Genomic DNA, 19,075 nt, shown 5'->3' with positions numbered 1-19,075 from the left:
AGATTTTTACAATTAACTTTACAACAATAAAAATATTTAGAAACAGAAAATGGGTTTCATTTCAAGAGAAGGAAAATGTATTTAAAAGGAAAACTTACATTTAAATAAACAGTCAAACACATTTATGGATGCTATACTCTTACACTGCACTGATTAGATCTTTGCTTCAGAAAACCGGAAACATTTTACACTGCTCAGCCTAAAACCCGAGTGATGGTATCATGGCTCAATTTGGCAACATAAATGGTGGCCAGATTATGAGACTTGACCATGTAACACTCTGCCCTGGTGGTTGAATCACTTCCACAGTGAATGGTGTCTGCTTTTATTGCAGTCGGACATTTGCTAGCACCCCAATAATAATCTGATTTTGATCAGCTTATATCTAGGCTTTATAGTTGTTTTGGGATCATACATTTTGTGACATCAGTATGAGGCACCAGTTATTAGCGTAAAGGATTAACTGTTTATAACCCATGTTTCTTAGCTTAATTTGAATAGGGAACCTTTCCAATAATTTGTTTTAAGCTCCAGCATCATAAATACACCTTTGCTTCCTCCTCATTATACGATACAGAGCTTTAATGACAAACCCTGCTGTAGTAAATGTGTCAACCAACAATAGTGGTCCTGTCTGGCTGGACAGCTGTGCAATTGAGGGCACCCTAGGCTGACCTGTTTGCAATGTCTGCCACTGTTCTGGTCTATAATCAAGGAGGTGGATTAAAACTGTTATAATTGCAGGGCTCCTTTGACGGCTGCAGTTTTTAAAGAAAGTTGCAAGCTAAATGCAGAGTATTCAGTATGTGCATGTCCTTAAATATTACAGAACTCCATAAGAGGATTTATCCAGTGTCAAGATCAAAATTCCCATTGCTCCCTTCTAAGACTTTTATATAAAAAAAAAAAAAGTTTTTGTACTTGTTTGGCTGTTCACTTGTTGCAGTGGAATAACTTCCTCAGGCCCTGCACAATAGAGGATGACTAAAACATATTTTTGGAGGGTTTAAAATCAATTACGACTACAGAATAAAGACTATGGTTGTCACTTATTAATGCAGGTGTGGATAACAATGTACATTGCAGGGGCTTTTTCAGTCAAGTCTAGGAGGCAGCATCTTAAAGAACCAAGGAAAATGTACATTTGAGGCAAACAGAAATGACTTTTGGGACTTGTACGGTATTACATGACTCATATTTTACTTGCTACTCCGTAAAACCCTACACATCTATACGACATGATTGTGAGTACTGTAAGTTGTATAAAATATTCCCTTTTAAGAAGCAAAGATATAATCTCTAACAATATTCAAAGGACTTTCATTTTTCAAAGGTCTTTTTCACATGACTATTGCATACAAGTCATATTGTATTCCAGTGCACTTCACAGATTGCACACAGAGTGGAAACACAAAGTAAATGTGTGTGGTATAGGAACTGCTGACCACTTAAACATAAATGCATGCATATGCACATAATAGGTAGGTCGGCACAGATTTAGCAATTTAAGACTAAAGATTCTAAAGCAGCTCAGCAACATACAAAGCAAGTACATGAATAAGGAATCTGCATCCTTAATATTTTAGGGACAAACTTTTATTAGAGATGAGACAAATGCCAATGTGAACGGATCATGTGTAATCACACAGTGATCAATGATCCTAATGCACATTTATTCTGTTACTGCTCCATGTGCGATGTGTTAAGGGGACATTGGCGTAAAACTGGCTGACACTAGAAGTCTATCCCCAAGAGAAAAAGACCACAATGCTTTAACATACACTCACTGCAGACACAGCTTCTTCATAACTTGGCAATGTTTGAGACTTACAAAAATCACTATAGAAAAAGTGTGAACATTACATTATAGGGTCTATGGGATATCTATGGGAGGGCAAATTTTCCCTATACTGCGTTTCCCCCCTGAGTAACAGATATGTGAAGGTGCCTTCCCTGGGATCCAATATGTTAATATCACCACCAAGACCACTGCATGTTGCAATTATCCAGACATTGCTTAGTAGATACATTGTAATAACAGGCAGGTAAATGCAATGGTGTTATACATGTGTGCAGAAATAGCAGAACCCACTGCATAACACCTGCACAGCAAACACCTATGGTGTCATGGTAACAGTGTGAGTCCCAGGGTAGGTACAAAAACCTCTGCTACCAAAGGGTGGCAAATAAGGCAAAAGAGGTCCTAGCAAGAAAGTTCCAAACACATAAGAATGAGATGCCATTTGGTTTTTCACTCAAATCCTGTTACAAAATGAGCTTCCACATTTTTTGTGATATACAGGTAACTGTGCGTTCGCCATCACTAAGACAATCCTACTAAGAAGGTTATTAGAATTTTGTACGGGTGTAATTTTTGTGAAATATAGAAGAATAAGCCCAGTCTATGGAGTGTGCAGCTGAATTTCTACAGAACTCCAGTTCAGTGTCCCAGTACATGGCTTCATCACTGATCATCTCCCTTGGCGACACTCTCATTACCATGTGTATTATTTTCCTTTGAACCACACTCGTCATTGGGTTCATCAATTGCTTGGATTAAACATGTCTCCTCATGTGTAATATCTGCTTGGGTAATACAGTCATCATTGGGTTCATCGATTGCTTCGATTAAACATTTATCCTCCTGTGTAATAACTGCATGGGTAACACAGTCATCATTGATTTCATCATCTGCCTGAGTAACACACTCATACATATGGGGTGGCATAACAAAACACCCATCATTGTCATGTGTACTGGCATCAGGTGTATGACCTCCCTGAGCAACACACTTCTCTTCAGATGTACCATCTTTCTGTGTTACACCTTTATCTTCAGATAGATCATCTTCCTGGGTTACACATTCATATGGGTCTGAAGGCAGCGCCATTATGCAGCTTGCCCGCAGAAAACTTTTCAACTTTTCCTCAGGGATGAGCTTCAGTGGAATTTCTTTGCCTTTGAACTCTGTACGATTTAATTTTTCAGCTTTGGTTACTTCTTCTTCCGTTGATAACCTTACCAATACCTCCCCGCGAAAAATTCCTCTTTTATCACATAGCAGAAAAATATCCTCTTCACTCAGAGAAAAGTCCGTGAAGAATTCCTGAATGTTCTTTTTAGAAACATCAGAAGGAAAGTTTCTCAAGTAAACGCATTTGCCCCTTGTATAATCATACCAGCATATCGCTTTCCTAACAAAAAGTAGCTTTCGCATATTCGATTTAGAGATTGAGGATATGTACAATGGACGTCCCTTTAACATATATTTGTGTAATTGAAGAACTTTTCTACGATGTTCATTACTTGAGAACGTGACAAAACATTCTCTTGTTCTATAGCCTTTCTCATCACGCAGAAATGTAATGTCATCGTCACTCATGACATTATAAAACAACGTCTTTAAATCCGCTTTTTCAACAGTGTAGCTTAAGTTCGAAACATGCACATGAAACTCATATGCATAAATTGACTCAAGCTCATCCGATTGAATTTGTGGAGATCTAGTATGCCTTCGTGGAGACCTAGAACGCCTAAAAGGAGAGCGAGAATAACGTCTCCGAGACCTGGAACGCCTCCGCAGTGATCGGGAACGCCTCCTGGGAGATCGCGAGCGCCTCCGGGGAGATCGCGAGCGCCTCCGCGGGGATCGGGAATGTCTCCGCGGGGATCGGGAACGCCTCCGTGGAGATCTCGAGCGAGTTCTTTTTCTTCCATGTGTTGATGCACTTGAAGAGTGCTCATCATCATAATCTACCGTGCCACCACAATTAACCCACTCTTTTTCACTAGACCATATCACACTTATTGACTTACTATCCCGATATCTTTGAATACCCTCAACTGCATCAGCACTGTTAGCAAATTGAACTATTGCTTCGCCGTTCCTAACTGATCGCAGATCTTTGCAGAACAAAACATCTCTAACATTAAGTCTGTAAAAGTATCTTTTGACATCCGCTATTGTTGCTTCAGAAGCACTAACTTTTACGAGCAAGTATAAATGCGTTCTACGAGAAGATGCACCTCGTTCATCTAGATGTTTTTCTTCATGCGTACCATTGTTATCAGATATTGAAGCTTTTGAAATAGTTTCAGCCTTTTCTAAAGTTTGTTGCATTTCTTCATTAGAGCTGAGTGAAACATAAATGGTGGAATCCTTTAAAGGACGGCCTGATTGTTGAATTGCTCGTCGTGCATCTTCCCATGTTATGAAGTTAACAAAAGCCTCGCCACGTTTACCACCAATAACAGTAACCCCTCCAAGGGGAATTTCCAACCCAAAAAAGTATTCTCGAATATCCCGGGAGTTTGCAGCACTTGACAGCCCCTCTAACCGGAGAGTTATAGACATTCTTAGCTACCTGTTGGAAGAAAAAAAGAAAAATTCTTTTAGACCTTTCCTTTGCAAAAGATTTTTTCTTCTTCTTAACAGCAGCATAAAATTCCGTTCAGCATATGCTGATTAAACAAATAGACAAATGCTAAAACACATGCACATAAACAGCTCTAGTATTCTATATGAAGTATGAAGATATTGTTACTTATATTTTCTATACTTTCTTGTGGAGTCGACAGAGAAATGAAGACATGTAAAGCACACTACAAATTCAAGAGACCAGAAGAATCATTGCAGATTCCCTTAAATCAGAACACATAAAATGCAACATTCATCATCATCAGCTACTTATATAGTTCCACTAGTTTAATTAACCTTAATGTGCGTAAAATGCAATGTGAAACAAAACTTTAAGGTACATTTATTATTGTGGAAGTTTATGTTATTTAGTTCTCCACATTCAGATGCACAGTATTATTCCCCTGGTGCTGGTGGGGCTCCACATGTTAAAATCCAAAGCATAAAATATAGGTAGGTCTTTCCAGAAGCATTTGCTGTTTGTATACACTCAATAAGCCCCACCCACTAGAGTGTCATCACATTTGTGTTATAGAAGTGTTCCATGATAGAATTTGTAACAATCTGTGATGGCTAGAACAGACCTACAGGAATAACTTCATGAAGCAGCCCTTTGCTAGACAGTGTAAATGAAAGTTCTCTCCAATTAGCTCAAAGATGGGGCCACTTGGATGCTTTTTGTCGTGCACTATAAAAGGGGTAAATAGAAATATTTGTTGCATGTAGCAAAACAAAAAGGAACATATGTGAAAGTCACGTGCAAAAGTGAATTGCAAACCAGTGTTGAAACGTGTGTAGGAAGTAAGTTGCGTTTAAGTCAGTTGTTGCTCTATATTTACTGCATGAAACTGCAGCACGCAAAAAAATATATATAAAACCACACTGCTACAAAAAAACAAACCTGGTCAATAATTAACAAATTATGGCAAATGTATATTACATGTGCGATGTATTTTATAGATATTATTGTACAGAGCTACAGAATAATAGTGTGTGTAATGGAGAAAGTAAGGGTTTGTCAAAACAAAAAAACACCAAGGAATTAGAGGTCTAGTGCTACAATTATAATTTTCTCACAGTAACATGTACACTATATGGACAAAAGTATTTGGCCACACAATTATTGAATTGAGGTGTTTCAATCAGACCTGTTGCCAGAGGTGTATAAAATCAAGCACCTTGCCATGCAGTCTCAATTTGCAAACATTTGTGATACAAAATGGGTTGTTCTGAAGAGCTCAGTGACTTCAAACATGGTACTGTGATAAGATGGCACCTTTGCAATAAGACGGTTCGTGAAATTTAATTCCTGCTGGATATCCCACGGTTAACTGTAAGTTATATTATTAGAAAGTGGAAGCGTTTAGGAACAACAGTAACTCAGCCATGAAGTGGAAAACCACATAAAATCTCAGAGCGGGGTCAACGACTGCTAAGGCGCATGGTACGTAAAAGTCACCACCGCTCTGCTGATTCCATAGCTGAAGAGTTCCGAACTTCCATTGGCATTAATGTAAGCACAAAAACTGTGCAGCGGGAGCTTATTTCAATGGGTTTCCATGGCCGAGCAGCTGCATGCAAGCCTCATCACCAAGACCAATGCCAAGTGTCGGATAGAGTGGTGTAAATGACACCGACACTGGACTGTGGAGCACTGGAAATGTGTTCTGTGGAGTGACGAATCACTCTTCTCTCTGTCTGGCAGTCAGATGGGCGAGACTGGGTTTGTCAGATGCAGGGAGAACGTTACCTGCCTGACTGCATTATGTCAATTGTAAAGTTTGGTGAAGGAGGGATAATGGTATGGGGCTGTTTTACAGGGTTTGGGCTAGACCCCTTATCTCCAGTGAAGGGCAATCTTAATGCTTCAGCATACCAAGTCATTTTGGACAATGCTATGCTTCCAACTTTGTGGCAATAGTTTGGGGAAGGCCCTTTTCTATTCCAACATGACTGAGTCTCAGTGCACAAAGTAAGAACTACAAAGACATGGTTTGATGAGTTCGGTGCGGAAGAACTTGACTGGCCCGCACAGAGCCCTGACCTCAACCCCATCGAACACATTTGGTATTAACTGGAATGGAGATTGCGAGCCAGGTCTTCTCATCCAAAATCAGTGCCTGACCTAATAAATACTCTACAGAAGGAATGGGCACAAATTCCTACAGAAACACTCCAACATCTTGTGGAAAGCCTTCCAAGAAGAGTGGAAGCTGTTATAGCTGCAAAAGGGGGACCAGCTCCATATTAAAGTATATGTATTTGAATACAATGTCATCACAGTCCCAGTTGGTGTAATAGTCAAGCGGCAGAATACTTTTGTCCATATAGTATATATCAGTGGTGTCCTTGTGGAAAACTACCAATAAGAGCCTATATGTGATGTAAAGAAAATCCACAATTCTCTATACCGAGATAAATATACTGGATGTGATTGAAAAGGGTAAGTAACCCCCATAGTGAATAGGGGATAAAGCAGGTAAGTAAGAAATAAATGTGAAAGTTTAAACTCAACATGGAAAGCATGAACTTATACAGCTTGCAGTCAAAATAGAAAATGCTATGCACAGAGACCACAGCCAGCATTAAAAAAGGATGACACAATGCCGGGAAACAATGGTCAATTTGTTAAAATCATGGTGTAATTTAACACAATTTGTCACAAGATTAATTTATTCATTTTAGGGCTTGTTGAGGACTATATGATTGTTAATTATAACACAGAGTAGAGAGCAGCTGGAGGAAGCTTTCAAAGGATACATGGATATATAAACTTAACTCCTAATGTTCTATATGTAGGTGGACGGGAGTAGTCAGTTCTGTGTAACATTAGTAATCCCCAGATATCCACTTGTACATGCTTTAATATACTGTATAGTTTTTAGATCAACACATGCAGACTAATCAAAAAGTAGATTCTGTGTCACAAAAGTCTAGGCACCCCTGCAGTAGATGATCTAGTTATATTAAAGAGTAGTGAGGTGCTGTTTTTATGTCTCTGTCCTATAATCCTTTTATCTCTTCTCAAGACTCTCACTTCACACAAGGAGCTGATATGGTACATATAGCACATTAGTGTATATATTACTGTATATTTAGTTACAAAATCTCCTTTGTTTTCTTCAATAAAAATTATCTTTAAAGAGATCAGATGTGCAATATTGTCCATTAGATATATGGTATACTTACACTTTATTTGTTTAGGAATTTTATTACTTCTTTGTAGTGTGTGAAATTAATGGGGGTTAATTCAAGAAATTGATCACGTCTCTCTGACAATCATTTAACCATCAGTCAGAGGCTGTGTTAGCAAGTGAGGATTTAAGGATTAAAGTGTGGTTGTTTTACAAGTGTATTGGCAAATTTAGATAGCACAGTAACAGTTACACAAGAAGAGAACAGGAGAGGAACATTCTACCTGGAAACACTGCTACATGAGGACAGCATTCAACAATCATCTGTTAGCTCCGATATTCTCCATCTCATGCACCTGCCTTGTGCACTGCCTGGACATTCCCTCCTCAAAGGCTTCTAGTGTGTTCTTAAGACTCATCTCTTTATTTAAACCTATCAGCCTTCCTCCTAACTCCCTTTATCCGACTTTCTCCCCCAGTCGGTACTCCCTACCTGTGTCTTTCCCTTTCCATTAGGATGTAAACTCTCACGGGCAGGGCCCTTGTGTTCTCCTGCTAATATTTTATCACCCTCTGTACCTATTGGCCTGCTTCCCTAGCTCTGTTTTCTTAAGCTTAGGCCTACTTCCAGCTGATTACTACCATCACTCTCACTCACTTCCCTCATATAATTTGATCTACATTACCGTGTTACCTGTGTTTTTATTCATTCAATATGCCTGGTCTTTGTATTTTGTTCTTCATGTATTATGTTATGAAGCACTGTTTTCTGTATATGTCATGTACGGCGCTGCACACCCTTTGTGGCACTTTATAAATAAAAGATAATAATGGTGAGGCAGAGGCAGTGCTAACTTTGCTCATATCCTATACAAACAGCACAGAACTTTGTCTAGCTTTTAGCATAAGCATCCCTCAGTACTAGGCACAATTAAGAATAGTGTTATTTGTCTTGAGATATACATGGTTCTACGAAAAACTTCTCAATCTGAACTTACTGATACACAAACTCAATTTACTTACTTCTGGTGGTAAATCCGAATTTCCCAGCAGGTAACTTAGATAGTTGCTCTCTTCATTGGAAAAGAGCAGGTATCTTTGCAATCATTTCTAGAATCCCTCTATAGATGCTTTACTCTTCTGGTGTTTGCAATCTTCACAAAATCACATAAAATAGATTCAGGCATCAAATACAAAGATGGATGGTGTCACTGGTGTGAGAAAAAAGCCCCAAAAGTTTCATTAAGAAAAATGCTCAGCAAATGCATTATTCTAATACCAGGTCAAGGAGCACAGATACACTTCCCATCTTGTATATAAAAGTTACTGTTCATAATGCCTAATGCATTATGTACGAGAACATAAGGAAGAGGGTAATAGCCGGAAACATTAATTGCTTCAAAAAAGCTGGAAACCATGTAAAGTGTATTGAAAATGCCGGAAATCATATAAAATGTATAGGTAAAGCCGGAAATCATATAAAATGTATTGCCGGAAACATATTAAATGCATTGAAAAAGCCAAAAACAACCATATAAAATGTATTGAAAAGCCGAAAACAACCATATAAAATGTGTTGAAAAGCCGAAAACAACCATATAAAATGTGTTGAAAAGCCGAAAACAACCATATAAAATGTGTTGAAAAGCCGAAAACAACCATATAAAATGTGTTGAAAAAGCCGAAAACACCATATAAAATGTATTGAAAAAGCCGAAAACCATGTAAAATGTATTGAAATCGGAAACTATAGAAAATGCTTTGAAAATATCACACAAAAGACATCAAACCAACATTGATAGTGAGTTTTAGTCAGTTTATAAAATGAAACGATACGATGAGCTTTGGTACAATAAAACATTATTGTGGGAGTGTACACACTAATGCAATATGGGACCTAACAGTCGTTTATCATGAAATTGGCAAGATATTTGGGTGAAAAACCTGTAGTGTGTACCCACTTTTAGTGTTACTACAGGATCATCAATCTCTGTCAGCTAAATTACAACAAAAGGAACAAGTTGATGCTGTAAAGCAAGATATAACTATTGATGAAGAAGCAAAATGCACTTCAATGGTCTGAGTCAATAAGGAGAGCAAAGCAAACAAAGGAGTAAATTTTCACCTTGGCAAAACCATATTGCATTGGGAGGGGGGTAAATATAAAATGCAGGAACAGATTTAAAGTTGGGGTAGGGCATGTCCTAGATCAACTTTACATTCAGTGTAAAAATAAAACTACACTACATGCCCTACTAGAGCAGCCAGTGTTTTCCTTACATGCAAAATAATTAACTAATTTGAACCCCTTGCATTGTAATATGGTTTGTCCAGGATCAAATTTAGTCTTTTTTTTGCTTTGCTCTCCTTAATGACTCAGGACCTTGGTAGTTCTACTTCTGTGTTATTTCTATGAAAAACTGTAATGAATGACACTTTACTGTAAAAGAAACTTAAACATTTCAATAGAAGAAGCCTATGAAAAATTAACACACCCAGATCTTCAAAAAGTAACGTTAAACCCAGCAGAGATGATGTTTATCTATATTCATTTGTGGGATGTTTCAGCAGAACAAATGACTGGAGATGTGATCAATATACCTGGATTAACATGGTAAATTAAATGCGACACCGAAAATCTACAAAGATACTCTGGACCAGGACATTTTTTCGGGATGGCACGGTGGATTTAATTCAGAACTTTGTCACTTATCTTAATATAAATATAATTTGTTCACAAACAGTACACTTTCTGGATCTGACCCTCTCAGCACAGGGCTCATGTATTATTACTGAGAACTATCAGTAAAATGTGGATACAAATAACTAGATTTCAATAGCAATCACCATAAGCCATGGCTGAAAAATATACCCAAGAGCCAACTAAACAGAATCAAAATTGTTCTGTGCAGGGCTCTTTTGAAACACAAGCAAAGGGAATGCTTAAGAGTTTTTGAAGAGAAATGCTATCCCATTGAGATTCAAGATGATGCTTACAATTATGCTAAAAATGTAGACTGGGACACCATCCTTTTATTCCTGAACAACCCACTATTATATTTTAAAAGAATAAAAATCTAAAAAATACGTTGGCCTCGGGTTTTCTGAAACCAAAAAAAGAGAATGAGAAACTCAATCAATTGGTCACTTAGGGAATATATAAGGACATTTTAAATGTGGTAAATTAAGATGCACAACCTGTCAATATATGAGAAACAATACGAAGGTAAGTTTTATAACAAGTAATCAAAGGAAAGTTTTATAACTGCAGTAAAACCTTTGCTATATACGTACTACAGTGCCCTTGTGGACTGCGGTATAAGGGGAGGACAACCACAAGCGTATGTATCAGATTCATGGAGTATAGATGAAATATCAATGGCTTTGAAGACCACAGTGTGTCTAGACAATTTAAAAATGAGCATAATGCAAACCTCATGGACATTAATGTGGTTATTATGTAATCTATCAACCCCACAGCAAGAGGGGGTGATAGGTTCAGGATCCTTTGTGAAAGAGATTTTTGGATGTTTAAGCTACGTACACCGATACCTGAAGGGTTGAATGAAACTATGGAAATTAATTTCAGATAATTAGAAATTTAAATCACAACCATGTCTGTAGGATGTTTTTATATGTATCCATGGTAATGATAGAATCGCATATATAACCGACTGGTGTGGCTAAACAACTTACATTATTCTTTCCTTTCTTATGTCCGTTGTCACATAGTTTAGCTCAATATAATTAGCTGTGATTTATAACAACGAGATATAGAGAACCCATTTTAAGTGGGGTGTTTTGAATTGAGTATTGGTTTTTAATTAGCTTAATGAATTCCAATTATTCTGAATCTGATACATTTATTTATTTTTGCTTGTTTGGGGATACATAAAGTGAATATCTTTTGAGTTTCCACCATCTTTTAATCTTTTTTTTTTTTTTAGCAGACTGATCCATATACCGAGTTATGGCTCAGCAACTTAGGATGAAGGTTTCCTAATGGGCCACCCAGGGTTCATATCCCATATGGGGAGCGGGAAATTTTGATGCTAGATTTTTTACATATATTTCTCTATTTTTGTGTATATATATATATATATATATATATATATATATATATATACACACACACACACACACATTTATATACATTTATCTTTGTTCTTATGTCGGGTTTCATATTATTCTATGGTGAAGTCCACTAATTATAGTAGGGTTTTTTCTTTAATCCCACAGTTGTGGATTACTGAATATGTTAGATAAAGAAGGACATTTTGAGAAAAGCAGAAACATAGACTTCGTCAAGAAAACATATAAATCTAGATTATCTGAAAATGTGGGTATTATACATAAGATCTCTGTGATATTGACGCGTTGAGAAATTAGGTTCTGTAGTTTAGAGAAATGAGCCAATGAGAAGAGTCTGGTATGCTTATGAGAGTGCCCCATGTACTTCGTGATTGTAACGGACAAGTAGATTCTTCTCTTCAGCCTTTTCACAATTATAAAAACTAAAACCAATAGCAATGTTTTATATAACATATGGTAATTTAAGTAATGAAGGAATTATATATGTTGCCATAAAGCAGTTCTGAGTGAATTACCTCAGATGTAAGATTGATTTCATCACTGCAGCTGTTTATACTAATTACAGCAGAACACTGATATAAATGGACACTCGCAAGATTATTAAGTATCTTTGAAAAAGTCAGACTCAAGCTAACGAAACATGTCAGGTAATCTTATATCCCTCATCGGTACCTGGGTCTAGCAAACAGACAAGTGGGAATTCTATTTGTGCACACCTATATGCTAAATCTGAAGAATAGCATTTGCTATATCCTGTTAAGACTGTGTTCCATCTACATGAACACCTACATGAAGAGACCCTGACCGTGTAATCTTCATTGGCTGTGCGAACATCAGAAGGGGGATCCTTCTCTAACAGCCTACACGTTGAACTGGGCGAGATCGCTACAGAATCATACATTTTAAATAAGACTAATTACACGTAAGCTAGATTTTCATTTGTTCTGGAATTCTTTTGATTAAGAATACTGGGCATGATTCATCAAGTAAGGCAAAAGAATGAGTACATTTTCTCCTGGACAAAACCATGTTACAATTCAAGGGGTGCAAATTAGTTTATTATATTGCCCATAAGGAAAATACTGGCTGTTTTTCAAGTAGTACTCAAATACTTGATAGCTGTATTTTTACACTGACATTTGAAGTTGATCCACGACATGCCCTACCAAATTATATATCTGTCCCCACATTTTAAATTTACCTTCCTGTCCAATGGTTTTGCCAAGGTAAAATTTTGGTATACTTTCCTTAAAGGATCAAGGCCACTGGTACAAGAATAGTATCTGTACGCCTGATGGTTACATTTGTTTACTAAGTGAACTGGCCATTCACTTTATTTAGATTTCTGCACCTTAAGGCAGTACCAATGGTGTGTTTACAATCACATTAATATATACTGTGGACTTGTGTGCACACCACTTAATTTTGAATCTTTCTGTTTTTGTTTTTTTTTTGCTTTGGAAGACCCAATAAGAACAACATATACACTGTAAATTAGTTTTAGTTTATATACACAGTTGAAGATAATTTTTGATTTTACCATTTGGGTATTTTTATGAGCATATTAGAAATTTGTAATTTATGTAATCAATATTATTTTATTATAATACGGATTCTGTCATTTTCATTTAGGCTATATTGAATATTATATGCTCTATTCCCCTGGCGCACCTTTCACTACATCCCTGTTTGTCTGGACTAGGACAGTTCACTAGATATGGGTATATGCTAGTTGATACTGAATCTGAGATAGTTCTAATTAAATTTATAGATGACAGGGAACAGCATGCACTGCCTCATGGAAACAGGAAAAAGTATCTGCACAGGCCTCATAAGGGGACCTTGCCTTCAGTGATACAGCAGATTACAGACAATAAAAGTAAACCATATAAAATAAAAAAAATGAGAAAAGGAAGACGACAATAAATTTATACAGCGTGTATAAACTATCCGATGTCACGGAAGGGTTTATAAAGACTGTCTATTTCCTGATTTTTTTTCGTTGTTCACGATTCCTAAGAAATTTTGAAGGAACTCCAAACTTATACAAATAGAAAAAGATTTGCCCGTCCTGTTGTCCTATGATACAACATTCAATTGATATTTATGTTACTACACTTGTATTGTGTTTGAGAAATCACAACTGATACCAGTAGCCTATCTTTTACATGAAACTTAGGAGGAGAAAAATCCCAGACTTTTCCTTGAATGTCTACTTAACACTGTCCACAACTTAATTCCAGCAAGGTAATTGTAGTTATGAACAGGGAACAAGCCATTTCAAACGCTTTTGTCACTTTACTTCAAAATGGAAAGCGGGATGTATGCTGGAATCACATCAGACAAGATGTTAAACTCTGGCTCAGAAAGCATGGTGCAACCTCAATTGACATCAATGTTTATTGAACGGATATAGTAGATTTACAAAATGCACAATCAAGTGTAATACATGAAACTCTTAAAGAAAGCTAAAAGAAAATGGAGTCAAGCCTTTGTTCAGTACTTTGAATGGCAAACTAATTCTATAATCTGTACGCAAGCTGGATCATGGATTTTGAACGAATATAAGATTTTGGAAAAATACGGGATCACAAGCATTCAATACATTTACTACAGTTTCCATTTTTATTCAATGCATGGTTCACGGCTTCTACAATACATTTAATATGGTTTCCAGCTTTTTGTGTGAATTCACTGTGTATATGGCAAGGTGTATGTGTGTGGCTTTTGTGTGATTTTTCAAAACATTTTCTATGATTTCTGATTTTTTCCAGTACACTTTACATTGTTTCTGACTTTTTCAATGAATTTAATATGTGTCCGGCTGTTCCAATATATTTATTATGATTTTCGGCTTTTTGTGTAAATCTAGTTCACAAAAAACACTTGGGTGTTTTTTTGTGAATCTAGTGTGTATATGTTTGTGGCTTTTGTCTGGATTTTTCAAAGCATTTTCTGTTTCTAACTTTAACCCACACCCTTATGTACGTGTGCAAGAATAACAAAATTAGTTATTCTATGCCAGTGATGGGTAACCTGTGGCACTCCAGATGTTGTGAAACTACAAGCCCCAGCATGCTTTGTCAGTAGATAACTAGTTGATAGCTGGCAGAGCATGCTGGGACTTGTAGTTTCACAACACCTGGAGAATCACAGGTTAGCCATCATTGTTCTATACTCTATCTGCTAATGAGTTGTACCACATACATTTTAGTGCACTTTTGTTAAGAAGTTTATTATAAAGAGGTAATACTGTGCATGGTTTAGTCTTTGCTTTATACTCCACATTAGCTTTGGTAAAAGTATTACTAAATAATCCCTATAATTAGTCTGCCTCGGGTCCTATATGTGTTGCTAACTGCAACTTTCGAGCATTCATTTCATATGAACTCATCTGTTCAGCTGGATACTCAAAAAAAATAGATACTTTATAGTATAAAGTCTTTAATTGCAATATTGTAAACAACCTTAAAGACCCAAGAGGCAAATTACATTATGCAAAATTATACTCTCCTTTTTGGAATAGGTTATTTGCATATTTTCCCTTAGGGAGTGTGGTTTAGATATCTCTATAAGGAAATAGCAAAAATGAGCCAAGATCATTACCTGAACATCACACCGAAACATTGTGTGATATGAGGTAACCTTGCACTAATTGAATCACCCCCAGTGTGGCTTATATTCTTATTCTAAATTGCAGTACAGCTCACATGTAAAACCCTCCACACATATCAACATTGAGAACACAACAATCATTGAAACCTTCATAATGGCAGGGTATCAGAAAGACATCTGTTATTACTAGTTGGGGAAACAATCACAGTGGCCTTTATGTGGACATCAATGTTTTGGAACTATTTTGATAGTACTTTTAAATTAGAAAACATGGTGATCAATACATTTTTCCCAATATCATGGACTGCATGGTAAAGCAATTTACAACATGCTTGGCGTCCTGTGTTGTAAAATAATATTTTTCTAAATTTCAAGATTGCTAATAATTTTGAATGTAACCATGGCCACCATGTGGGGAACATTTGAGGTTTTGGTTTGAAAGGAACCCACATGGAGGGTGCAGGCTTGTGTCCCTGATATAACAGAGGCCCATCTATCCCCCATGTGACACACTGGGCAACCTCTGGCTCTCCGGCTGTTGTCACACCAGCAGTTCCAGCATCCGGGGCCCGTTCCACAGCAGCCAGAGAGCCGCCGCCGGCCTGTACACGGGGTATTTACACCGCGGTAACCCTGTATCCCGCCCTGGAAGTCCCTTCTCTAGCTCATAACACATCCTGATCTCCTGCCCCGGATCACACAAATACACACGGAACCGTTATTACCGGGAAAAGCCGCTGGAAGAACGAGACAGAAACCGCACAGACCGCCGCCGCCTGGAATCCGCTCAGGTAACTTAATGGCGCTCACAATGGGCCGTGAGGAGGGGTTTACCGCGCATGCGCAGACTCGCCCTCCCGAAGCGCGCGCGTGGTCTACGCGTCTTTTTCTTACGCGCGAACAAAATTACAGAGCGGGAACCGCCAGAGATCACTTATATGACATCTATCTCATGTTATTTCATTTACACGTTAATCGTGACGGTTTTGGCCCCGTGAGGCGCCGTTGTCGTCAGAACGGAAGTGACGTGACGTACATCCTGTTTCCATATTGAGGGCGGAAACGTTTGAACGTTTCATTAGTTTGGTCTCCAAGCTATACGTCATAGGTACGGCCTGTTGGCGGGGTAAAATCAAAGCCATAGATAAAGGTGTTTTAACAATATGGCATTTCCTGTTAAATTGTCAGTATTATTAAACACATGCTAATGTGTTAGGTATTACAATATTGTAATCAAGGATAGTTGTACAAAGCATAACTCCCCACATTTAGACAAAATAACCCTATGACCCTGCCCCACTAGACAAGAAATGCTCAGGGTTGCCAACTCTGAAATGAAAAACAAGCCCAAACCAATCCTAAAAAGCCCAACTGACAGGGGACCGTCCTTTTCTATAACACTAATTTCTACACTGAATCTCCATTTAGAAAACCTTTATAAACACAAGAGGACACATTTATACACTGATATGGCAAATGAAAACGCAAATGCTGTAATTTAGGACACTGGTATGTCTATACCACACAGCCCCATGATATAACAGTATAAGCAGCTTACTGAATGGGAGGGGAGGATGTTATATAGCAGTGTTACCTACTATAAGTGCAGCGATTGTGTGTCTGTCACAGCACTTATCTCAGTAGGTTGCTGTAGATCTGTCTTCCTGTGATTTATTCCACGTCCTCCTCTGACTCCGCCCAGTAGTGGATCCAGGGGGGGGGGGGGGGGGGCGCGATCAGGGCAATCGCCCCCCCCCTAGCAGCCCCGATCGCCCCCCCCCCCCCTAGCAGACACTTGCTGCCGACGGCTGCACAGTATGTGCAGGTCCATCCAGCTGTGACAGGCAGGGACAGTGTGCTGCCCGGCTGCTCTGATTGTGTTTAAAACACAATCAGAGCAGTCGGGCAGCACACTGTCCCTGCCTGTCACGGCTGGACGGACCTGCACATAGTATGCAGCCTAAGATGTTAGAAAGGGGTGGGGCCTAATTCGCCACGGGTACACCCGTTTTCTAGATCCGCCCCTGACTCCGCCCACCCACAAAGCGCCACTTCATTGGAGAAATTCGCTGCACAACCCGCCCACAAAAAAACTAAATGCACCAATCACAAAATGGTAACAGAGAAAAAAAAAAAACGATTATGCAACCTGAGGACTTGGAAAACAAGTCCAAGTCCAAAAACTAGCTACCCATGGCAGTGAAAAAACTTCACGAAAAAAGAAGCCCAATTCCGCTTGTTATAAGTGGAATTGGCAACTATGGAAATGCTCACTTTTGGATGAGACTCCACCCACTTTAGTTTAAGTCCCTTTGGGACCCGCGAATCAGTTTGCCTCACCACAATTGGCACAGTCAGGAGGTATGACATAGAGACAATTTTAAAATAATATATATAGCAAAAACATATTAAAGAGTAAATGCAAAGTAATACACAGTTGCTTATGAAATGCTAACCTGCCTCAGTTTATTGGTGCATACCTCTCATCTGTTCCGATTATGGTGGGATTAGCTCTGATTTGAGAGGACTGTCCCATGATTTGGCATGTTTGTCCCTACTCGCAGAAAGTTGGGAGGTACATTCTTGGAGAGGGGGGTTCCTAGTGCTTCAGAAGCCCATTGTGGCACAGCAACGGGTGAGGAAGCGTGGTTGTGTCACTGTTTATGGCATACTTGCCAACTTTCCCGGAATATCCGGGAGACTCCCGCATTTCGGGTGAGTCTCATATACTCCCGGGAGAGTATGGCAATCTCCCCCATCTGCCCACTTCCTAGTGAAGTGGGCAGAATTAGGTCCAAAATGCCGTGATTCTCTGGGAATTGCGGCATTTGGCCCCGCCCCCCACTGTAAAATGCCGCATGTGCGTCATTACGTCACGGGGAGTGGGTCCAAATGATGCAATTTTCTGATTGCAATAACCTTGTTATATATGTTAAAAATGTGTGCAGCTCTTATGAAAAGGCCATTATCTTAAAGAATTCTCCCGCAATCTGCTTGTCGGGACTCTAAATGATGTGATTTGCAGCGTCCATCCCCTTCCGCCTTTCCACCAGAAAGCTGGCAACTATGCATTTGATTCTATCCCTGATAACTATAATGGTCAGTTGGACTCTCCTCCTAACATTTTACACTTAGGGATCTTAAGGTTGCAAACATATTTGTTGTGTTTGTAGACTGCTTAGACAACTTGACAAACATTCAAATAATAATTACATAAAACAGCCATGAGCACCACAAAAACATAAAATTTCACAATATTCCCTAGAGTGAAGAGAGTTAAGGTAAATTTTGGAAAAAAAATCCACACTTCTTGGAGGCAATTAAGGAGTTTATATAAGTAGCCCCCAGCAGCAATCTTCCTACCGTTGAATTTGCAGCCAAGAGGTGCGAGCAAAGGAAAGGAGGGAGCAGGACCAACCAAAGTGAAGGAGGGGCGTGGTTATGCTAAACCCTCCCCTAAAGAAAAGACTAGTAAAATACTTGAGAGCAGACAGCATGAAACGGGGAAGTAAGCTGTACAGGTTGCACTGAGAAGCACAGAGTTTCAAACAGGTGTATAACTCAGGAACCATATAGATGATGAGCTGTGGAATGAACAGCAAAACCACAAGGTCAGGCACACAGGTAAGAATAACCAGGAGTCAAAGGATTGCTTCCCATCAGATTGAGTGACATGGTGATCTGGCAAAAGGTTGCGTGGAACAGACAGGCTTATATAGGCCAGAAGCAGGTGTTTAAGCTTCCAGCAATAACGAGGCAGGTAAGACCAGTCTAAGTACCACAGTGGCCCCTTTGGTGGACAGTGGTACTACAGGCA

The 19,075-nt window shown here is 38.6% G+C and overlaps 2 protein-coding genes across 3 annotated transcripts in view; one reads left to right on the top strand and one right to left on the bottom strand.

The window, feature by feature from the left end:
• Positions 1–18,825, top strand: part of CDH17 (cadherin 17) — a 322,180-nt gene extending 303,355 nt beyond the window's left edge. Inside the window, exon 18 of the transcript XR_012692911.1 lies at positions 18,811–18,825. The gene's annotated coding sequence lies outside the window, so the exon portion shown is untranslated. The remainder of the gene's footprint in view (positions 1–18,810) is intronic.
• Positions 1,581–16,099, bottom strand: LOC142159152 (RNA-binding protein 12B-B-like). 2 transcript variants are annotated; one of them, XM_075213783.1, is made up of 3 exons: positions 15,984–16,099; positions 8,575–8,762; positions 1,581–4,364 (listed from the first exon to the last, which is right to left on the bottom strand). In XM_075213783.1, exon 3 carries the CDS (start codon positions 4,352–4,354, stop codon positions 2,465–2,467), a length of 1,890 nt encoding a protein of 629 aa, XP_075069884.1. In that variant the 5' UTR covers positions 4,355–4,364; positions 8,575–8,762; positions 15,984–16,099; the 3' UTR covers positions 1,581–2,464. The 2 variants fall into 2 exon arrangements, with proteins under 2 accessions (XP_075069884.1, XP_075069885.1); XM_075213784.1 differs by lacking the exon at positions 8,575–8,762.
• Positions 18,826–19,075: the final 250 nt, after the last annotated feature.

The sequence above is a fragment of the Mixophyes fleayi genome, chromosome 5 (assembly GCF_038048845.1).
Source record: "Mixophyes fleayi isolate aMixFle1 chromosome 5, aMixFle1.hap1, whole genome shotgun sequence".
Taxonomy (NCBI): Eukaryota; Metazoa; Chordata; class Amphibia; order Anura; family Limnodynastidae; genus Mixophyes; species Mixophyes fleayi.
This window is presented reverse-complemented; position numbering and strand designations above follow the sequence as displayed.